This window comes from Mastigoproctus giganteus, chromosome 2 (genome assembly GCF_048544385.1).
Source record: "Mastigoproctus giganteus isolate SK-2022 chromosome 2, ASM4854438v1, whole genome shotgun sequence".
In the NCBI taxonomy this organism is placed as follows: domain Eukaryota; kingdom Metazoa; phylum Arthropoda; class Arachnida; order Uropygi; family Thelyphonidae; genus Mastigoproctus; species Mastigoproctus giganteus.
In genome coordinates, this window is record NC_143576.1 from 254426275 (window position 1) to 254451400 (window position 25126).

Consider the following 25126-nt stretch of genomic DNA (forward strand, 5'->3'; position numbering starts at 1 on the left):
AGCCAGTGTAGCTTATGTGCCATTAAACTCCCATAACACACACACACACACACACACACACTTATTCTCAGCAGATACCACCACCCAGTTGCACCGTTTCGAAGCTTATTGGCTTCTTATCGGTGGGTGGGCAGGTACCCTGGTGTTGCAATAGTGACAACCCAGTTATGAAGTATAACTCCACAATGAGAGATGCCTGATGGTGTGCAGTGGTTTTGTCTAAAAGTCATTTGTTGTCTTTTACACTAAATGATTCACCCATTTGGATATCTACCTGCCTGTGTAAGGTAACTTTTTCAACTATGACAGCCATTAAAACCAAGTATCGATATAAACAGAACTTGAAACCAGACCTTTCAATCACTTTATCACAAAATATTCAAAAATAATGAAAAATATTCAATCACACTGCTCGCACTGAAAATATATTGTTATTTTTTAATCATTATCTACTTTTATTTCAATTTATAGTTTTGCATTGAATTCTCTCAGTGATTCTATATATATGTATATAATTTATAAATAAATATCACAAATCAGAGGATGTATGCTGTATACTTTTACTAAAATAGCGGTGTGCGATCAAAAAAGTTTTGAGACCACCGATATAGGGAAAGGGTGAGGCATCATTTCAGATACCTTGGCAACAGTGAACATATATTGGATATCATTCAGATTCTTATTGACAATCAACATTAATTACCATATACTTCAAATAACAGTGATATAATAATGTGTATAACCACACAAATATTAACCTTCTTATTTTTGAAAAGCGATGTCCACTTAAGTTCCTATACAGAAAACATAATATATCAAATGATCTGGGGCACTATGATCTGTGTTGCCTGTGTGCTAATAAACATCAAAAGCAGCAAATCAACTGGCATGCGCCACTTGTGTTTATTATTATCTCCAGTAATTATGTGCAATATGATCACGATTATTTTATTTCCCATATTTTTGCATATACGAGGGACATTCAATAAACTGTCTACCTACTTATGAAGGAAATGAAACTGGGGCAAAAATCTGGTTTTATTTTTCAATGTAACTCCCCTGAACTTCAATACACTTGTTCCATTTTGTTGGCAATGTGGAAATACCAGACAAAAATTCTTTGTCCTGTCTATTAAAAAATGCAGAAACAGCAGAGTTCGGTTCATTATCATCAGCAAAGCGATGTCCACTTAAGTTGATCGTGAGGTGTCAAAACAGGAAATAGTCACTTGAGGTCAGATCCGAACTGAAGGTGGATGGATAAGCTCTGTAAAATCACAGTCTCTCAAAGCAGCAGCAACAGGATATGACCTGTGCACTAGTGCGTTGTCCTGAAGAAGCATCACACCTGTGGAAAGTTTTCCACAGCATTTTTCCTTTATGACGTCCCTTAGTTGTACAGTAGGGATGCATATGACTCCCCAGCATCTGTCTGCTTATGTTGCAAGTAATGAATGTACAAAATTCCCTCAGCATCCCAAAAAATGATAGCCACAACCTTGCCAGCTGAAGGTTTGTCCGAAAATTTTTGGGCGGGGAAGAACCCTTGTGCTTCCATTGCATTGATTTTACTTGGTCTCAGGATCCCAGTGATGAACCTGTAATAATTCTGGAGGTGAAAGTTTCAGGATCCCTTCCATAAAGCTCTAAATTCTCCTCACAACACCATCTCTGATTTGCTTCTGCACAGGGGGTCAGAAATCTTGGGATCCACCTTGCACTTTAATCACCCCCAAATGTTTGTGGAGGATGGTTAACTGTACCCTCAGATTTGTCACATTCCCTAGAGATTTGGGACACCTTTAAGTGTCTGTCATTCAGCACAAGGGTTCCCATAGCTTGGCACATTTCTGGAATGGTCACTGTTACAGGCCTTCCTGGACATGTATCATCTTTGATGTACTCTCAACCCCATTGAATTTTTTTTGACTGGAATTTTGCCTGGTACTCTGAAGGTGCACCCGTTGCCATACATGGCCACCATCCTTTCACGAATGGCCTTTGGCCCATTTCCTTCTTTTGATGAGAAACTTGATGACTGAACAATGCTCCAATTTCAGCAAATTCATAATTTGGTACAGGTGTCTTCCTTCTTTTTGTTTTCAGCAGCATAACCTAAAAACATAGTAGGATCAAAATTATTTTATGATTCAAGTTGATATGTAGGAACGTGATAAATCATGAATCATTGAAATATAACTATGGGAAGTACCTTAGGTAGATAATTTATCGAATGCCCCTCATAGTGATGCAAGAAAGTATGCTGTATAATAGCATCAGGTGAAGTGCTTTCATAAGCAAAATAGGATAAAATTATTTGAAATAAAAGCACTTCACCTATGTAGAGTTTACAACCTATTTATTACTAATAAGAGTCTAAAAATCATGTTTTGCAGATGTTTTCTCCCCTATTTTTTTGTGATTGTAATTCTGGCAAACTTTGCTTCTGCAGTTTCACCTTCATAAAAAGTTTGCCAGAATTACAATCACAAAAAAAGTAGGGGAGAAAACATGATTTTTGGGCTCTTAGTAATAAAAAAAATTCTAAACCCTAAACAGGAGAAGTGCTTTCATTTCAAATAATTTAATCAGGATAAAACTGCTGCAAAATTTCCCAAGTAGCAAGTTAAACAAATTCCAAGAAATACTAAAGAACAAACTCAACAGCCCAGACTTCAACAAGTTCATCTGGAGCTTATCAGTTTGATCCTTTGTTTGCAGAATTACAATCACTGAAGCAGTGTGAAGAAAAAATCTACAGATCATATGATTTTTACACTCTTATTAGTAATAAATATATTCTAAATCCAACATGGGTGAAGTGCTTTCATTCCACTCGGCTATGCCGAGTGGTCAGGAGTGTGTTGGTGCGGTATTTGTCAAACTAATAGAACAAGCTCATCTGCAAAAAGATCTAAACCTCCCAAGCACTTCCTAATTCATTTCACAAATATATGTGGTCTCAATTATAATCTCAACGATGTCCATTTCCACTTGCAGTCTGCCAAACCCCATGTACTTTTTCTGACAGAATCTCAGTTATCGGTTGATTTAACTACTGCTCATCTCAGATGCCCAAATTATTCGCTGTATGATTAGTTTTTACCTCAAAGGTGGTACTTGTGCATATGTCCGTTCTGATATTCCCTGTCAGAGACTTGGCAATTTGGAATCTCCTCTCTTTAATCTTCTCTGGCTTAAAATCTCTCTACCTCATTGTGTCAAATTCATCTGTTGTCTCTACCGTTCTCCCAACTCCGCTAATCACTTGGGGCTCTTTGACTTCCTCTCTTTGCAACTTGACTTTCTCCCGTCCAACTTTCCTAACAGTGAGGTAATTTTCCTTGGTGATTTTAATGTTCACACTCCAGCTGGCTTCTGCTTTCTAGTCACACCAACCCAGCTGGTCGAGATGCTGAGGCTTTTGCAATTACTAATGACCTTGCACAGATTGTTCATTTACCTACAAGAATACCGGACAATCCTAATAATACAGCCAACGCACTTGATCTTTTTCTCACAAACAACCCTTCTAAGTACACGGTCGAAGTGAGAGGTCCTTTAGGCCCTACAGATCACAACTTGGTGATTGTCTCTTCTCCAATGGAGCCTTTTTCTCGTGGCTATTCCCAACCTTGTGTTGTTTTGCATTACAAGAATGCAAAATGGGATGACCTGCGAGATTTCTTTTCCTTGGTTGGATTACTGTTTTAAAACTTCTGATGTCAACGTTTGCTCAGATCATGTCAGTGAAATTATTCTTGCAGGAATGGAATCCTTTATTCCACATTCCACTTTAAAATCTTTTCCTTTATCTAAACCTTGGTTTACCAATAAATGTGTTAAGGCTGTTCAAGAGAAGAATGTTCCATATAGTAATTGACTTGTTTGTTTCTAATTCTTCAGTTTCATTTTCTGCCTACACCAAAGCTTGCAACAATTGTAAAGCAGTTATTAAACAGTCCAAACTAGAGTTTGAACAGGCCAAGAGTAGAAAACTTGCTTTTTGCCCTAATGGTAGCCAAGCATTCTGGTCCCTTGCCAAAGCTATTGGCGGCAACTTTTGCCCATCTCTGCTCCCACCTCTGTCCAAACCAGGTGATTCGGTTGTCACTTCAGCCAAGGATAAAGCTGACCTGCTAGCATCCCATTTTTCTTCCAACTCATGTATTAATGATCTTGGTAAAACACCTCCCACCATTCCCAACATGCTCCATTCAATTCCTCCTGTGGTCTTCCGTCAAAAGTATGTCAGAAGGATTTTGACGAATCTTGATGCTACGAAAGCTCCAGGTCCCGATGGTATTTCTCCACTTGTTCTCCAAACCTGTGCTTCTGAACTTACTCCTATTCTTTGCCGCATTTTTTCACTTTCTTATTCCAAAGGTGTTTTTCCTTCTGTTTGGAAATTTGCTCATATCCAGCCAGTTCCTAAAAAGGGTGACAAATCCGTCCCATCCAATTATTGTCCCATTGCAGTTACTTCTACTCTTTCTAAAGTAATGGAGAAATCAATTAACTGCCAACCCTTAAACTCCTAGAAACCTTTTGTCTGATCAACGATCGCCAGTATGGATTCCGTCAGTGTCGATCCACTGGTGATATTCTGGTGTATGTTACCCATTTATGGACTAATTCAATAGAAAGGTTCGGTGAAACCCATATAGTGGCTCTTGACTTCTCAAAGGCTTTCGATCATGTTTGGCATAAAGGTCTTCTAAACAAGCTTCCATCGTATGGTTTGCCAACTGTTTTTAGTAATTGGTTATCCAGTTTTCTCTCTGATTGCTCACTGAGGGTGATGGTAGATGGCTCTCTGTCTTCTAACTTCTCCACTAATGCCGGTGTCCCGCAAGGTTCAGTTCTTTCCCCCTCTCTTTTCCACTTGTATATTACTGACCTTCTTCCATTGACTGGAAATCCTATCTATAGTTTTGCCGATTATAGCATATTGCATACTACTTTCCATTTTGAGAAACTTTGCCCTGCTCAATCAGCTTCAACTTCTCGAAAATCTGCTACCAATTCCTCAAATGCCGATCTTCAGGTAATTCTCCGGTGGGGTAAAGACAACTTAGTTGATTTCAACCCTTCTAAAACTCAGTCTTGTCTTATATCTCGCAAAAAGGATTCTTCTGCTCCTATGCTTATCTTTAGTGACACTCCGATTTCTAGGCAAAATGATATATCTCTTTTGGGGATTACCCTGACTTCTAATCTCTCTTGGCACAAGCACATTACAAATATTGCTTCCTCTGCATCTAAAAAACTTGGTTTTCTCTTTCGCTCTCGGCGTTACTTTTCTTCCAAACAGCTGCTCATTCTGTATAGATCACAAATCCGCCCTGCCATGGAATATTGTTCCCACATCTGGGGTGGTGCCCCCAAAACCTCTCTCAGGCTTCTTGATTCCATTCAGAAGAGGACAATCAGGTTAATTAATGATTCATGTCTAACAGAGTCTCTCCACTCGCTGTCTCATAGACATACTGTTTCTGCTGCATGCCTCTTCTACAGATACTTCCATGGCCACTGTTCTTCCGAATTGGCTTCTATAATTTCCGCTCTCTCTCTTTCAAAACAGTCCGAACACGTGCTGCTACCAGCCAACATCCATTTACTGTCCAACTTCAAATTCACAGAACCAACTTTTCATCTTGCTTGTTTATTCATTCAACTGCCGTTTTCTGGAACGACCTTCCTTCATACGTATTTCCTGAAAATTACAGTCTACAGAAGTTCAAGTCCAATGTCAACAAATACTTTTTTCGTCTTCTCAACCTCCAACCCAAGCATGGTACTAAGTACTATAGGTTCTAATACCTCTCGTGTTTGGGGTTTACATTAAAAAAAAAAAAAAAAGTAGCACACGCTCTTTGAGTAGACTGGGGTTCAAGCCCATGACCGCTAAATATGATTAATATTTGTATTGATGATTTATTGTGAACTCCACTGACTTGGTGGTCATGCTGGAGTATAAACAAGAACTTTTTTTTTTTTATGATTATTATTATTTGATCAAGATAACCTGTGCAACATTGCAATTCAAATATTGCATAAAACACAATTTTAATGAAAATCCTTGATCAACAGATATAATTAAATAAATTGCATTATATGGAAATACATTTTGCTATTTTAAGCATTTCATGGTTGCAAGACTTTAATGTATTTAAATTTTATTCATCAGCTTAACGACTTTTAGCAGCAGGAGAGAATACCGCCATGAAAGCCGAGAAAATCTTCTTTCCCATATTAACCAAGATTTGGCGCCATTATCTCCATTACCGTCAGCAGCAGTAGTACCTGCAGCAACAGAGGCTCCTACAGCACCTGTTGAAAATACAAGTACAAACCTTATTGCTGTTCCACTGAGCAGAGAAAATTCAGTTGCTAATATGGGTGTAACCTTACCTCCGGATACACAAAAATTTTTGAAGTTTGCAGGTAAGGATATGATCTGAATTTATACTTACCATCTTTCTGTGATGGTTTTTAATAGTCTCATAATTCAATTTTGCATGGCTTCCTATTCCTTAAATAACTTCAAGAATGTGCTTGTGTTATTTATTTTTGGGAATTTGCTTTGGTGTTACCATTCAGTTTCATTAAAATAACTATTAAACAAGTTTACCTGAGTTTGTGGGTGGGTGGGCATGTTCTTCTAAAGTTTAATAAATAAATAATTAATATATCATAACAAGAAACTAGTGCAGCCATTGTCAAACAGTAACTCATCATATATATTTGTAAGAGTCTCAATCCCACTAGCAGGGTATTTTATTCCCTATGTTGTACATGGCCCCTTTAAAGAATTATTTAAAAGTGATTGCAGCATTTTTAAAGTGATCAACTAGTTTTTTTTTGCATATAACAATTGTATATAATTCATAAATTTGCAAGAGGTAATTCTCATGCTGACACTTATATAATTGTATTATATGCTGAATGCAAAACTATTTTTCTTATTTTGTTACTGTCTTTCCACACTTGTCATCAGGTGGTATCACACCTGCTACCACGTAGCAGGACTGGAAACCTGGAAAGATCTTCCAGGGCAAAAGAAGCAAAATCAGTTGGCCCAATCCAGGCACTACTCCTGAATCTTGAAAGAAGATCCTGTTTAACTACATGACATCCATATACCAATTCAGTTCCAGTGTCTTTCATACTGCATTCCACTGGATAGCAAATAGATAGATAGTGAATGTCTCCATTCTTCATCCTGAAAGAACTATTGAGAAGTCCAAAGACAAGTGCCTATATTCAAGTGGCATCCTGGTGGAGAATGAGTTTCAGTCAGAATGACTATTGAATGTGATAGACTTTAGGGGAAATCCATTATCATTACTCTCACACAACATCAAAGGTATCCTGAGGTTTGATCTCTAAATAGGACCTACTCTGTATTGCACAACAAGTCTGCAATATGAAGTAGGTCTGTGTTGAAGAAGAAATCTGCAATGAATTAAAGGGCCAAGGAGTAGTAATAAATCTAAAAAGAATAAAACTAATAGGCAATGGAATTATCATTCCTGCCGAAAAATCTGATACTCATGTTGGTTGCACCCAGTATGGCTGTACATTCCCGACCTCCTGTGATATTTCAAATAAATAAATTTTCAGTTATTCTTGATAAAACTGAGGTCACATTAGTTCAGTTCCATGTGAGGTCTAAACCATGAACTATATTTCTTTGTTGGTATAAAAAGCTTAGTAACTTGAATGATTAATTCTCTGAATGCCTCCCATTTACAGTTTGTAATTGGTAGCATCATCAGTGTAGTCATCTTTACAAAAGCAAAATCTCTTACCTTGACAGTAGTTATACCTTTAATTATATCATATGTTATGATTACTGTCACCTAGTAGTTCCTTTATCTGGGTGTTCTTAATACATGTTGAGTCATTGCTAATACACATTTCAAGAGTATTGCTTTCTCTTGCCTCTCTAACATGCCGCTATAGAAAACAGTCATCCAATGAATTCAGAAAATTTCTACTACTGTTTGAGGGATTGCCCACAAATTCAAGTCAATATCTGGAAAATTAGTCTCCCATTCTAGAATATTCTGATATACTCATCATGTTAATTTGGCTTATAGGAGACTGTCACTGTCATTTTTAGTTTTCCCAGTACTTACGTTCCACCAATGGTATAAACTCAACATTGCACTTACCACCCACATCATCTGAGTTCACTGCCTTAGGGCTATACTAGATGAGTGCTTAAAGCACGAGCGTCAGCTTGTGTCGTGAATGCCTCCAAAACAACAAACTACACATAGCGCCCCTAACATCAGATCTTTTCAAACTAGACAGGGTGCTTCTAACGTCTCATTGGATATCACCAGCAACTCACTTTTTCTATTCCCAGTTTCAAAATGGATGTTGTTCAAGTTGGATGTATTGCACATTTATGTATAGTATTGATTGAGAGTAGAAAGAGAAAACTACAATGGGGGCTTCATCCAGAAAATTCAAATAGGTTAAAAACAGGGCAGTTTTATGTATTATGTTAGGAACACACAGTAAGTCTTCCGAGAAGTGTTTTTTTTTTTTTTTTTTTTTTTTTTTTTCAGAATGTAGATACAGAGTTTTGATGAACTTCTAATGTTAGTTAGTGAAAAAAAAAACCAATTTGATATAGTGATGCAGAAATCAATACAGATGTTTACATCTATACTTTGTGCCGTACCGACACACCAACTTCCACTAATTGAAATATTTCTGAAATGTTGTTTTCTTTGTTTGTAAAATTATTTTATTTCTACCTGCTATTTTTATTCAGAGATTAAGGTATTTGTAAGACTTGGTGTGTTACAGAATTACTTTCAGTAACATAAAGCGTAACTTCCTCTTTGATTTTACTGCATGGGACTTCTCAGAATAAAACACCTATTACTGTCTTCCCACAGCTTGACATTTTTTTCCAAATGGAATTTTCACAAGTACTTTGCATCCATTTGAAGCGGAAAACATTCTCCACTACACACACTGTAACGGATTACTTTCTGTGCAGTGAAGGATTACTACTGTTTGATTTTATGAATGCCCATGCGAAGACACCAGTTTTCGAAGTTTGCAACTCAGCTATCAGTTTTCTTGAAATTTCGTTAGAAGATCAAATATACATCCAGAAAATATGCTGTACCAATATTGTTCCCTAAAAACAATTACAGTAAATCAATCTTTTTTTTTTTTTTATCAAATGCACATTGCAGTGTTATCAGTTTTTCTCGTTTCCAGTGTGGCTTCCAATAGATGAATTTTCTCGATTTTGTGTTAGTAGATGCAATACACATTGAAGAAACGAAATACAATCTTTTCGTTTTCCATAAACAATCTGTTGCAGTTCTTTCAGTCGTGTTTTTTATGCCACGAAACAGGTGTGTTTTTTTTTTTTTTTTTTTTTCCCCTATATCACACTGGTAACAACTCTGTACTCTGCGGCTTACTGCGTGCTTTCGTTGCTTTTCACAATACTTTTCAAAAAAGAAAGACACCAGAGTTATGTTTGAAATGAAAAGTTCAAAATTCTTTTTTGGAAGAAGACAGAGACCACACACGATTCTTTTTTGTTAACGCCAACTTTAGCTGCACTTTTTTCCTGTGAATATTCTTCAGCAGTTTTTCGATTACTGTTTTGATCTTGTTTAATAATAATAATAAGGTTCTTTAATTAACTTAAATTATATACGTTCGTGATTCTGCACACAGATAATCGGAGGAGTCTACCAATAAATTATCTCTGCAAGTGAACAAACTTGTATTTCGTTAACTAACGAAACACTTGTATTTTGTTAACTAACTAAAATAGGAGTAATATTTACAATAAATATAAGGTTCAGAACTGAGCTTTCTGATTATTTTCATCATTACGTAGTTCATCCCAGTTCAGAAACATTTATTTTCCAATTTCAGTACAACACCTTTGCCTTTATTTTTTGTTGTTGGAATAGTCTTTTAATGATGTGTTGTACAAGGGAGGTCTCCTTTCCACCTCACAAATAAACTCCTCTGTGTCAAACATCGTCTTCCCAAATTATAACAAACAAATGAATTAAGGCCAACCAAATGAATTAAGGTCTCCGCAGGTTATACAAACGCCAATGGTTCGCACTTGCAACGCCTCCAATGCCAGCTAACGTCATCCAATGTGCCAATCGAAGTGCCTGTCTAGTTTGAATGCCTTTGCCCTCTGCCTCCTGTAAAACTGGGCGTTGGAAGTCATTGCTGATGCCATGCTTCAAGCGCTCGTCTAGTATAGTCCTTAGTCTGTGCATTTGATCAAGAGTATTACTCCACCTCTCCTCTCCTGCCTCTATTCCTTTATGCATTATACTGACCATATTCCAATTACATCACTTATATCTGAGTGGCACAATATTTCCAATACCCATAATATGCCTGAATTTATTGACTTGACATAGTCTAGTGGTCAGGAGCGAGAGTGCAGTAGCATGCCCTCTTTGAGTGAACGGGGGTTCAATCTGTGACCGCTAAATACAATTCAAGTTGTATTGATGATTTATTGTAAACTCCACTGACCTGGTGCTCATACTGGAGTATAAACAGGTTTAACCAATACTTCAAATTTGTTTACTCTACTCCTAGCATTATGTACAAGCAAGTATACATGTACCTGCTTCTGCTTTTAATAACCTTAACAAAACCCATTACATGACACTACTTCCAGTGAAAAACAGTGATAATTGAAGTAACATTGTTTAATGTCATTTTGGTTACAGTGTTTATCATGTTACTGTTTAAGTTAGTTGTGTATTATCCACAGAAGGGAACAAGTTCCCCAAAATATATGGATTTATCAATACTCTTATTTTAATGTAAAGTTACAATTATGTTCATCCAGTGCAGGGTAGTATGCTTTTACTTTTTAGGATTTTCATCATGAAAAACACAGGTACAACTTACTGCATTCATTTGTAATAATGTTTATTTGTTTGAAAGAAATATTCTGCAATATTGTTACTCTGTTGTTTCAAAGGTACCACATTGCCACAGGCTTGGTGTTCAATTCATACTGTTTAAAAAATGCTCAAATAAAATGTTCTAATACACTAATGGTTATTCTCATTAATGCTATTTTGCATTTCCTCGAACTTGTGATATTTTAGCCGGGATCTTTGAAACTGCAACTTCGAGGATTTGAGAGCATATATCCATGCTCTGTAAATCAGTCTGCTCCAATTTGGCTTTATTTTCACACTTTATTCGTATTCTGGATAAGAGCCATCAAGATTGGTTGTCTTGTTTTTTAGATATTGCCAAAGCTTTTGACTCTGTTCACCTTAGAGTGCTTCATTTTAAGTTACTTTCCTATGGAGTGTTGCCACCTCTACTCGCCTGTATAATTCATTTCGGTTGTTCTCAAAGGGAGGTTTCATTCTTCACTTTTTTCCTCTCTCTTTCAGAGTGCCATAGGGCTCTCCCCTGAACCCTCTACTATTGACATTATTATTATTAGCCATATGGTGCAAGGAAGCCTGAGGATTTTGCTGCCTGGATGTGCCAAGCCCATACTCACCAGATGGGAGCCCCTGGAGTGATATTTCAGTGATATCACAAGAATGCCCAAACTTTGGATATCAAATGGCAAATATTTGCCGACTTTCTTAAATTCTTGCCACAATGGCCAATTTGGCTTCAGTAGCTCTTGTGTCATTAAGCATTTCAGTGACAACTGCCATGACAGCCGATGTTGATAAGATGTTCTGAGCATAGCAGTGTTTCAAATGAGGGAGGGAAAATAAAATTTGCGATACAAACTAAATAACTGGTGGTGCTACCCAAAAATTGGTGATGACAAGTTCCACTGTGGTAAACTCTAGGTGGTAGATGACTTTCATCAACCGGTGAAATACCACCACTTTGCTTATTGGAGGCTTAAAGTGGTGAAACCCATGTTTAATCTCTAGAGCAAAGTTTCCGACATCCCCTCCCCCCATACTTCTCCTTCAACCCATGCACGGTACTAAGTACTATAGGCTTTGATACCTTTCGTGTTTGGGGTTTTCATTAAAAAAAAAAAAAAAAAAAGTATAACGTATTTAGGGAAGATAGAAGGGGTGTTGGGGTAATGCTTATCAAAAGTAGCCTGAATGCAAAAAGAGTTTTTGCTGAGTCTGAAGTTGCATCTGCTATCATAGAATCTGTGTGGTTTGAGTTAGTTGGAAGTAAAGGAACAACGAGAATGGGAGTAATCTATAGACCAGAAGATTGAAGATTATGACGAAAGTCTTTACATGCAGATGAATGGGAAAACAAGTGTGAATGTCTTATTATGAGCGACTTCAGTCTGCCCCAGAGTGATTGAAATAAGTGGGAGGGAAAATCTTTTTTAAATAAACTAGATGATTATTATTTGTACCAGTGTGTTAGAGAAAGTAATAGGGATGAGTATAATCTTGACCTCATCATTACTAGCGATTCAGATGAAATCACAGGGCTTAAAATACAGGAACCATTGTGTCAGGAAGTGATCATGCAATCATCAGTTAGAAGATGAAGAAAAATGTTGCAGTAGTTAAAGGTAAAGGCATAGGTTTTAACTTCAGAAGATGGGATTTTGACACTTTAAGGCACTATATGACATCTGTGAATTGGGCAGATTGCCGAGGGACAGCAGATACATTTGAATTATGGAATAATTTTAAAGCAAAAATTACAGAAGCCATAATCACATCCATACCTTTAAGAAGAAAATGCAGAAGGAAGATGTTGAAATGGATGACTGCAGAGCTGGCTGGTCAAATAGAGGAGAGAAAAATAGCATGGGACAGTTACAGAGTAATGAAAAGTACTGTAGCCTACAACCGGTACAAGTTGATCTGTAATAGTACCACATACACACTGTATGAGAAAGCATGGCTAAGAGCAAAGAATGGGGACAAGGAAATACAAGTGAAGAAAGCTAATCAGATCAGAGCCTTACACATTGGGTTTGGGAAAGTTTTAGATAACCCAGCTGATGTTGCGGATGAATTGAATAGGTACTTTGCATCAGTCTTTACTGACAAAATTGTTGAAGATGCTGTGCGAGTGAGGCTGAGCCATATGAAATTAGCACTGTCATAATTACAGATGACTGTTTATTAGAAAAACTTTTGAGCATAAAGGCAAGTAAGGCTCCCGGAGTTGATGGGGTATTGAACCATCGAGGTTAATTATTTGAGTATCTTTGGACTCTGGAGATTCCTTTGGATCGTAGAAGTGGCAATGTATCGCTAATACATAAAAGTGGTTCTAAGAGTGAAGTTTGTAGAAGTGGCAATGTATCGCTAATACATAAAAGTGGTTCTAAGAGTGAAGTTTGTAACTACAGAGTAGTTAGTCTGACTTCATTGGTAGGAAAAATCTTAACGGCACCAATTAAAAGTGCAATCCAGAATATGGCATTCTGAAGGACAGAAAACATGGCTTTGTTAAGAGTAATCATGCTTAAACTTAGTAGGTTATTTTGACAGAGTTACTCATGAGCTGGATTTAGGGAACAATTTCGACAGTTTATATGGATTTTAGAAAAACTTTCACTCAGTCCCTCATGAGAGGTTACTCTGTATAAGCTTGAACAGGTTGTGATTCTTAGTAAGATTCTAAGATGGATTGATGGGTGGCTGCAGAGGATTGTAATTAATGCATATTCTTCAGATTGGTGCAATGCCAGGGGTGGAGTCCCTCAAGGATCAATTCTTTGATCACTATTTCTTATTTTCATAAATGACATTCGAAGGGATAGAAGGTGCGATGTCAATGTCTATTCAGGGGTGGTTTTTTTTTTTTTTTGCAGCAAAAGCCTGTGGCCTCCTTGTAATTGACTTTAAGTAATAGATTCGCCTGTGGCGATTCTATTACTTCAAGTCTACAGGAAGCTCATATCTTAGTGTTGTCTCCAGTTTCATCTCATATTGTCTTAGTGAAAACAATGGCTTTAAATACAAGCTGTCAGTTTTTCTCAGATGTTGGCTTAAATTTTTAATACTACTGAATTACTATGTTGATCAAGAAGAGGTTGGAGCTGTTAATCAAATCAGAGATCTTTGCTTTACTACATGATGATATTCATCCATCATCTTGTATAAGTACTATTCTTCTCAGAGATTTTCAGCTTAGTCTTATTAAACATATCTTTGTCTTCATTAGTGCAGGCTGCTGTTTTGACCCTTTTTAAGCAACTAATTATACCTGATATTGATTATTGTGCCATTATTCATTCCCCATCCCAGAAATATCGCTTAGAACTACTCGAACATATTCAAATCAGATTTATTCATTTTGTTTGTTTCAAACAATGTATCCACCACAGAGATTACATTGCTGTATACAAGTTTCGTTTAATTCCTTTGCATGTTCCTTCAAGAAAGTTACCATTTTCAATACATATTCTTCTTACCCCTTCTTAAAATAAACTGTCCATCTATGAATCCAGTATTTCATGTTGTGATATTTAATCTTCACAGATTGATATTTTCGTTCTCAGATTTAAACCAGCCAAGTTTAAATTTATAATTACATTGCAAACGTGGCATTGTAACTGCTGAGAATGTGGATGTGAGGTTCAGGCAAGTCCATTAAGCGATGGGTAGAACAGTTTAAGGGAACTGACAATATCCTGCATAAAAAAAGGGTGCAGGTCTGATTGCAATAACTGTCAAGAATGTTGAGTGCATTTGGTGGCTCATTTTCTTTCGCTGAGAACACTGTAAACAGTAATTACTGGGACGTGTTTGAGCATTTTGCAATTCTGCACATGGCAGAACATCATCCGAACATTGTTCAGCAAGATGGGGCTCCTCCTCGTTGGGCTTTGTGCGACAATCTCTCATTGAGCATTTTCCAATGAATTGGGTGTGGAGGGCCAATTCCCTCACTCAATGGATATAACTCTGCTGGACTTTTTTCTGTTGTGTTATGTGAAGGATCAGGTGCATCGTATGCCTGTTGCAAATCTTGATGAACTTCACGAGGGCATCACTGATGCATTTCCTTCTGTGATGCCTCAAAAGCAAGAAAACACTTGATATTAAATTGTAAACCATATGCTCATTATACATCCTACAAGTAGTGTCGATGTGAGAACTTAACTTTTTCAGTTGTCCTTTTTGTGTTATATAATAATTTTTAATGTTGTCACTAATTTATGGACATCCTACATATATTGAAAAATAATCAGGATAAAAAAAAATTATACATAATTGTCTGTACTCTGGAAACTTGTGTACTGTTTATTTGTTTGTCCTTGTCCAGATTATATTTCAATGTATTATGTAACTTTAAAAAAAAATTATTTTTTATTGTGCTTTAGAAACTCATAGGACAGTCCTAAATCAGATACTTAGGCAATCAACAACACCTCTCGCAGATGGACCATTTGCAGTTTTAGTGGACCACACAAGAGTTTTAGACTTCGACGTAAAAAGACGTTATTTCAGACAGGAATTAGATCGGATGGATGAAGGAGCAAGACGAGAAGACTTAGCTGTTCATGTGCGGCGTGAACATGTGTTTGAAGATTCTTTTAGGGAGCTTCATAGACGTACGCCTGAAGAGTGGAAAAATCGTTTTTACATCGTGTTCGAAGGTAAACTTTTTCAATCTTATCAGTTCAACAACTGTAATTTTTAGTTTTGTTATCCATTAGCTGAATTAGACAGTATGCCATACCAATTCATTGGAGGCCAGTGAGTTTATTAATTAAATATTTTGCTTCTTTCATCTATTTTATTTATCAGCAGCATTTGAAAATGGCATCATAAAGTATGGCAGTCAGTGGAATAAAAAGATGCTTAATGCCAGTAATCGCTCATGTTAGTTCAACCCTTAGCACCCAGCTCTAACAACAGAATTCCATTTAATATTCATTCTGCAGCAAGGTATGACAGTTCATAGCTGGCACGTAGAACATTAAGCCTGATATACCTTCATCAATATCATTGATAAGTATACAAAACAATAATGGATCCAATACTGAACCCTGGGGGCTCCACTAATAACATTAGTCCATGAAGAGCAGTGTCCAGTGATTACCACTCTGTCTTCTTCCACTCAACCATCCTTTTATCCATTGTAGCAGCTTGCCCTTTTAATGCTCCAATTTGTACAGTAGTCTTCCATGTGCAACAGTATCAGAAGTTTTCCTGAAATCCAAGTATATGATATCGAAATTATTTTTTGCATCCACTTCCTTTGTGATCACTTCATTGTATCCAATCAAATTGGTCAGACAAGACTTCCCCTTAACAAACCCATGCTGTGTCTGAATTATTACTGCAGTCTTGTCTAGGTGATCCTGTATCACCTCTTTAACCAGTAACTCCATTATTTTCCCTGAACAGAAGTAAAACTAACAGGTCTGTAATTACTCATGTCACCCTTTGTGAATTGGGGATACATTTGCGCATCTCTAGGCCCTGTGGACTTTCCCTGAGTTTGTTTACTGCCGCCGTATAAGCTTGCTTGCTTGCATCATTTGCCACTGATAATACATATCAGAACAGATTCAACCATTATTAATTTTTCTGGAAAAAAAAAAAAAAAACATCCACCACAAACTCAGGTTATGTGAGTTCAGGTTGGATGCCTTGTTATTGAGTATGTAATTCCAGTAATTTGCACAATATTCTTTATATGTGCATTAGCATGTATACACAATGCACCTCTTGTTTTCACCATAACCATCTGTCCATCTTCATGTAATAACTAATCTTTTAGGGGATGTATTTTCATTAAATTTTATATTTGGAATTTTGAAAGATTTTTCAAGTCATCTCAAATTTCATTAAAATCAGACCAACAGAAATCCAGCAGTTTTTATTTCTTTGTCTATCCACATCATCAGAGCAACTTGATTTCCACCAGATGGATTTTCACAACATTTTAGGCCCCGAGTGCCAAGCGAGTGATCATAGCGATATTTCCAAAGTGATTTGAAAGCGTTTTTTCTCTAAGCGACAGATTGTAGAGATTGTTAAAACCCTCTTTATTTATAAAATTATTTAATTTTGGCTTTTTCTAAATAAAGAACTAAGCTTCATATCAAGGAAGGAAAGACCCTTTCTTTTATATTTATATATATATAACCAATTTCTCTAACACACTAACCACTAATCTCTTATCGCTTGGTCACTGGTGGCACCGCTCCTGCCTCCACGTGGCGGGGCTGGTAGTCTGAGTATTAATCTAATACTCAGGGCGAAAAGGAGCAAATATGGATCCATTAATATCACCAACTGTAGAGCCTACGTGCTCGCATGAACTTGAGTCATCTCAAGCAAAAAGAATCAAAAAAGATGATTCTTCACATGACATACCTGCTTTTCTAATTTTACACTCTTTGTCAACGAAACCTCTTAGTAGCTTATCGCCATTTCTTGTGCAGAAAAGCATAGAGGCTGTAGCAGGTACTCCCAAAATTGTCAAACGCCTTCGCTCAGGAGATCTTCTTATAGAGACTTCCCATCCCAGTCATTCTAGACAACTCCTGAAGCAAACGACCTTCGGAGGCCTTCCCATTTCGGTAACCCCGCACAGAACTTTAAACACCTCAAAGGGAGTCATCTCGGAATGGGACCTCCTTAATGTTTCTGAGGAAGAAATTGCCGAAGAACTTAAAGCACAACGTGTTGTCGGTGCTAAAAGAATTATGACCAAACAAGATGGTGTCCTTACACCCACAAGAAATGTTATCCTTACCTTCAGCAGTCCGAATCTACCAGAATCAGTAAAAGCTGGCTACCTTTCCTGTAAGATCCGACCATATATACCAAATCCACTTAGATGCTTTAAATGCCAGAAGTATGGTCATTCTCAAACAGCATGCCAAGGTAAGACAATCTGTCCCCTGTGTGGCTCATCAGACCATTCCCAAACTGAATGTACAGCAGCTACGCCAAAGTGTCCCAATTGCCAGGGTACTCACCCCGCATATTCTAGAACTTGCGAATTATGGAAAACGGGAAAGAAAATAATGAAGTACAAGGTAGAGAAAAATGTATCTTACCAAGAGGCACGTAAACAAATATTAAATGTGATCCCTGCCAAAACATATTCCAATGCAGTTAAAAACACTAAAGAATTTTCTACACAGACTTATATTGCTATTCCTCCTAAATTATCTCTTATTCAATGGGCTAGATCCATCCTTGCGGATGGTGAGACACTAACAGCAACAAAGACAAAAAGTCCATCAAATTCTACTAATACAAAGCCATCCAAGCCACAACAAGACGTTCCAAACTCAGGCACATTATTAAAGGAGAAAGATGTTCATCGTACACAAAATAAACCAACTGAACGAACCATGGAAACCGATGAGAAATTAGACAATGATGATGCTGTTCTCATGCTTCATGCTGATGATGAGATGGATATTACTCGCCCAGTATTTTCAAAACGAGAGAAATATAAACAGGATCGAGGGAAAAACAAACGATCAGACCAATCCATCTAACCTAAACCCAAGTAATGCAGAAAATTATTCAATGGAATTGTAGAGGACTAAGAAGTAATCTTGATGAATTAAAATACCTAATGCACCAGCATGATCCTGCATGTATTTGTCTACAGGAAACTTATTTATCATCAAATTATAGCCCACACTTCTCACGGTATACACTATATAGACGTGACAGATGTTCCGATTCTCCAGCAAGAGGAGGAGTAGCAATATTAGTTCGTAGTAATGTACCATCGAAACCCATTCAGCTTTCCACTAATCTAGAAGCAATAGCCGTTCGTATTGTTCTTGGGATTAATCTCACCCTTGTCTCCATTTATATTCCACCAAACGTTTCATGTTCCATTGCAGAACTTGATAATTTACATAATCAACTACCCCAACCTGTATGCTTTCTAGGTGATCTAAATGCTCATCATCCTTTGTGGGGTTCCCCGAACATGGATCGTAGAGGGAGGATGATCGAAACTCTACTTGATAACCATCACTTAACACTACTGAATACCGGTGTGCATACTTATATTCACTTGCCTACAGGTTCTAGCTCTGTTCTGGATCTGTCCATATGTTCCTCGTCCATTTATCCTAGCTTTGATTGGACAGTATTAACTGACCTTCACAACAGCGATCACTTTCCTATAATTTGTGAAATACAGACGGATACAAACTATACATCTAACCAAAAAATTACGTGGAATTTTCACAGAGCTAACTGGGAAAAGTTTTCGAAAACAGTGCAATTTGATAACCATTTGATTCTTTCTGCATCTATTAATAATGCCACTAGACATATAGTAGAACAATTACTTGAAGCTGCTACCAGCGCAATACCGAAAGTTAACCTTACGAAACAAAGGTACAATAATTGGTGGACAAGGGACTGCTATCTTGCCAAAAGGAAACAAAACAAAGCTTGGAACACTTTTCGCCGAAATGCTACAATGGAGAACCTTATAAACTATAAACGGCTGAAAGCTGAAGCACGCCGAATTCGTCGAAAAGCTAAACAGGATGCGTGGATTCGATTCAGTTCTACCATCTGCAGAAACACTGACCCCAGAATAATTTGGAGAAAGATCCGTATCCTAAGTGGAAAGTGTCAACAAACCAAAGCCCCAATCTTGTCCTGGAAAGGAATAGATATTTCTTCTCCAACTGATATTGCAGAGGCTTTAGCACAAACATTTGCAGTCACTTCATCATCTCAATCTTATGAAGACTCATTTAGACGCAAAAAAATGTCCATGGAAAAATATAAAATTAACTTCGTTACAAAACAACCTCATTCTTATAACCTTCCGTTCACTATGAATGAACTCAACGAAGCTCTCCAGAATTCTAGAAATAGTTCTGCTGGACCAGATGGCATATTCTATATAATGCTTTGCCACCTGAACTCAAACTCAAAATCTATATTACTGAAATTTTACAATAGAATCTTTGAGGAGAATGTTTACCCTGATACATGGCATCAGTCAGTTGTGGTAGCCATAGCGAAAGCCGGGAAAGATGCTTCCTCTCCCAATAGTTATCGTCCTATATCTTTGACCAGCTGTTTAGGAAAGATAATGGAAAAGATGGTACACAAGAGACTTGTCTGGATTATTGAAGATCAAGATGCTATATCATGCCACCAATTTGGTTTCCGCCGTAACAGGTGTACAACTGATGTCCACATCAAGGTTGAAGCTCACATTCGAAATGCTTTTCTTAAGAAACAGCACATGGTAATGATAACATTCGATATTACCAAAGCATTCGATACAACCTGGAGATATGGAATCCTCCAAGACTTATACAAACTTGGACTGAGAGGTAACCTGCCTAGATTCATTCAGAATTTTCTTCACCTCAGGACCTTTCAAGTAAGATTCCAGAATGAGCTGTCCAAAATTCACACACAAGAAGAAGGAATACCTCAGGGATCGATTTTAAGTGCCACACTCTTTGCATTACGTACCAGTAGCATTATAAGAGACATCCCAGCCGCGGTAGAAGTTTATATGTATGCAGATGATCTTGCTATTTCCTGTCAATCATCAAACATGGCTACCATCGAAAGACAACTACAGATAGCAATAAACAAAATTGAAACTTGGACAGAAAGCAACGGCTATCAATTAACCGAGGGGAAAACAGCAGCAATACACTTCTGTAAATTACGATCGCTTCATCCGGAACCTGTATTAAAACTGAAAGGCAGAGAAATACCGATGACAGACTGCATAAGATTATTGGGTCTGAATTTAGACACCAAATTAAATTTTCGTAAACATGTGACCTATCTACGAACTACGTGCCTCCAGAAACTAAACATCCTTCGTGCAGTATCCTCAACATCTTGGGGTGCTGACAGACAGTCACTGCTCAATTTATATCGTGCTCTAATCCGGTCACGATTAGACTATGGAGCCATAGTATATGCATCAGCTAAAAACAGCATCTTACGGTCTGTGAACACCATTCAACACAGTGCCCTTCGATCAGCACTAGGCGCCTACAGAACCTCGCCAGTCCAAAGCTTGTATATAGAAGCACACGACCCTCCGCTTTATCTTAGAAGACAACGCCTACTCTGCCAATACGCTGCTAAAATAAGAAGCTTTCCAACTCACCCCTGTTGGGTATATCTCAACCAACCTTTATGGTCAACACTTTATGAATCCAAACCTAATGAACCCAGACCTGCTGGAATTCGTCTTCAAGAAGTAATAAAAAAGTGGAAACTCGATCTCAATAAAATTGCGGAAAATGAAAATATGCCTTTACCCCCATGGAATAGACATCATATAAACATTGATCTTTATTTTGCTCAGTGGTCAAAAAATACCATTCCACCATGTAATATCCGACAGTTGCATGCCAACTATACTTCGCAACACACTGGGAAACTCATAATCTATACGGATGGATCTAAGAGCCAATCACATGTAGGTGCAGCAGCCGTGCTCCCATCGCATGTAATTTCAGAATCCCTTCCAGTTGAGTGCAGCATTCTATCTGCAGAACTATATGCTATACAGCTTGCATTAAGTGAAATATGTCAACAGTCGTCCCTCTCTGTCCTAATATACTCGGATTCACTCAGTGCTATTTCAGCCATACAGGGTAAACGACATTCTCGTCATCCTTTCCTACAAGAAATTGACTTTCTAATCAACATCTGTCAAAAGAAACAATCTGATATAACCCTTTGCTGGATCCCAGGACACTGCGGAATAGAAGGCAATGAAAAAGCAGACATTGCAGCTAAGTCAGCATCAGAACTGCCAAACAGAACAATGCTAGTTCCACACACTGATTTTAGTCCAATAATTATTAGAGAAAGTGAAAATGAATGGTCCCAAATATGGAAAAATGAAATCAACAATAAACTACATGAAATAAAACCTAATCCAGAAATATGGAACTCAAGCATTAGAGAGAGCCGCAGAGAAGAAGTAATACTTGCCAGACTGAGAATTGGCCATACTCATTTTACTCATTTTCATCTATTGGCAAACAAAAATCCCCCACTCTGTTTTCAATGCCAAGTTCAACTTACAGTAAAACACATTCTTTTGGTATGCCCTCGATTCAGAAATTCCAGATTCCTTTGTTTTCAGAGTTTATGCAATAACCAGAATCAAGTTACTCTTCAACAGATCTTAGACAATTCTGCGAATATAGATGAATTATTTAAATTTATTCGGCAAATCAGATTTGATAAACAAATCTGAAAAAAATGTTTGATTTACATTAAAAACTTGGAAAGACACATCTTGGCTATTGATGCCCTTGTGTCTTTAAACCCTTAAACAACAACAACAACAACAACATTTTATATTTCACTCAGAACATTTTGTTAATATGCCCTAATTTCATTAAAATTAGACCAACTAATAATAATTGCCAACAGAAATTTGGCAATTATTATTTCTTTGTCCTTTTGCATATAATAACTCCCATTGGATTGATTTTAAAGAAATTTTATAGTATTATTATTTAGCAGTGGCAACTGATGCAAGAAAGCAAGCTTATAAAGCATCAGCACAAGAAAAAAATAAATAAATACCCCGCATCACCGGCGAACTAAGAAAAAATCGGGCCCTAGGCAAGATTCTCATTTCTGGCCCCACCTAGGGTTGCCACCTTACAGAAATTGGCCCTGAGTGCCAAGCGATAGTGACAAGCGATTTTCTTCCTGTGATTATAGAGCGATCTCCAAAGTGATATAGTTTCTTTATTTTCCAGTGCGGCTATTATTTATTTACTTGAAGTGGTTCTGCACTTTAAAAGTCAAAAGTAAGAACCCAGAAAGGCAATCCACCTTTCTTATTCTTTATATATATATACATATATATATCACTAACCAAATCCACTAACTTAAACAACTGCTTGGTCACTGGTGGCACCGCTCCTGCCTCCACGTGGCGGGGCCGGTAACCTGGGGGAAAAACCAACCCTCAGGGCTAAAAGGAGCAATAATGGAAACAAGTGAATTTCCACGTTTAGAGCCGAAGTGCTCTCAACATGACAATGACACCGACCATGACTTATCTCTTTCAAAGAGACTTAAAAAAGACACTAGGAAGCGGGAATAGTAGTAGTAGTAGTAGTAGTAGTAGTAGTAGTGGCACATGATGCAAGAAAGCAAGTGTAGGAGCTTATGCAGCATCAGCCAAAAAAAAAAAAAAAAAAATCACACCATTCCCTCCAAATGCCTGTCCAGTTCCTCCTTAAATTTATTTAACCTATCAACTTCTACAACGACAGATGGAAGTTTGTTCCAGCAATTAACCACCCGCTGGCTAAAGGCAAATTTCCGCACATCTATTCTACATCTGTCCTTTCTTAATTTGAACTTATGTCCCCGTAGGTTGGTAATCTGAACAAGTGGAAGGATCCCATCAGAATTCAGCGTGCTCAACCCATTCAAGGCCTTATAGACCTCAATCAGATCACCGCGCAGGTGCCTAGTCTCCAGCCACTGCAATTTGCAGAACTTAAGCCTCTCTTGGTAAGAGAATCCCTTCATTCCCCTCACCAATCGTGTTGCTCTTCTCTGTACACGCTCAAGCAAATCTACATCCTTCCTAAAATGAGGCCTCCAGACCTGTACGCAGTACTCAAGGCGTGGCCTGACCATTGCCTTATACAGAGGGACAATCACCTCCTTTTCCCTGCTAGCAAAATTCCTATATATCATTGACAAAACCCCATGACCCGCCCTAGCAGCCTGTCTGCACTGCTCAGAAAACTTCATATCTGACTGCACAATTACTCCCAGGTCTTTTTCATTTTCTACCACCTTAAGTGTAGTACCACACAGTTGGTACGTTTCTCTGGGGTTATTTCTACCCATATGCAGTACTTTGCATATGGGTAGAAATGAATCTCCAGCTTTCCTCATAATACACCCTTTGTCATCTCAACCTGTGAGCAAGCTCTCACCTTTCATCATCCAGAGATGCCTAGAAAACGCTGCAGGTTCACCAAAAATGGTTAAATGTCTCCAATCAGGAGATCTACTAGTAGAGACTTGTTACTCAAGACATTCTGATTTATTACTACAACTTACTTCCTTAAGCGGAATACCGATTCAGGTTACCCCATACAACACACTGAATTCTTCCAGAGGAGTGATCTCTGAATGGGATCTATTAAACGTTTCCGAGGAAGAAATTGTGCAAGAGCTAAAAGATCAAAATGTGTCTCATGCAAAACGTATCACGATCAGAAAAGACGGCAACTTAACTTCCATGCGAAACATAATCTTGACTTTTAGTACTCCAAATCTACTGGGTTCTGTCAAAGCAGGTTACTTGAATTGCCGCATTAGGCCATATATCCCAAATCCGCTCAGATGCTATAAATGTCAAAAGTTCGGCCATTCTCAGACAGCATGCCGTGGAGACGCTATATGTCCAAACTGCAGCTGCAAAAATCACACACAAGCAGAATGCAAAGCTCCAACACACAGTGTCCTAATTGTAGCGGCAAAGATCCAGCCTTCTCAAAAGACTGTGAATTATGGAAGATAGGGAAAAAAATACAAAAGTATAAAATCGAAAATAAAGTCTCTTACCAAGAAGCGAAAAAACAGATTAACTTAAATATGCCAAAACGCACTTATGCTTCTACCATTCTCAGACACGAATCAGTGACATGTCAGACTGAAGTATCCATCTCTCCAAAAATATCAATATCAGACTGGGCACGATCAGTACTCTCGGTCCACCATCCATCTAAACCAAATTCAATAGACCAAAGCAATAACACGCCACTCACAATTCCAACCCAGAGACCTCCGCATCATCGGGCAGCAGATAATTTGCAAAGATCGTATTCTGCTGAGATGAAAGTATCATGCCTAACAGATGATACTATCGGTCAAGAAGAACTGCTTGAAATACACGCAGAATAGTAATTGGAATCACCGTTACATTGGTCTCAATTTATCTTCCACCTAATCGTCCATATTCTATTCAGGAAATCGAAGATCTTGTGTTGCAACTACCAGTTCCCTTCTGTCTACTAGGTGACTTCAATGCTCACCACCCATTATGAGGTTCTTCCAGCTTAGACAGGCGTGGAAAGCTTGTTGAAACGTTAATAGATAGACAGGATTTAACATTGTTGAATACTGGCTCTCCTACCTATGTTCATTTT

At 37.8% G+C, this 25126-nt stretch overlaps 1 protein-coding gene across 6 annotated transcripts in view; it reads left to right on the forward strand.

Moving 5' to 3' along the window:
• The window catches only part of HUWE1 (HECT, UBA and WWE domain containing E3 ubiquitin protein ligase 1), a 1105343-nt gene that overhangs the window by 1016701 nt on the left and 63516 nt on the right, over window positions 1-25126 (forward strand). For all 6 annotated transcript variants that reach the window (XM_090389849.1, XM_090389845.1, XM_090389850.1 and 3 more), the window contains 2 exons: window positions 6191-6447; window positions 15326-15601. In XM_090389849.1, coding sequence (XP_090245975.1) covers window positions 6191-6447; window positions 15326-15601 — 533 coding nt within the window. The remainder of the gene's footprint in view (window positions 1-6190; window positions 6448-15325; window positions 15602-25126) is intronic.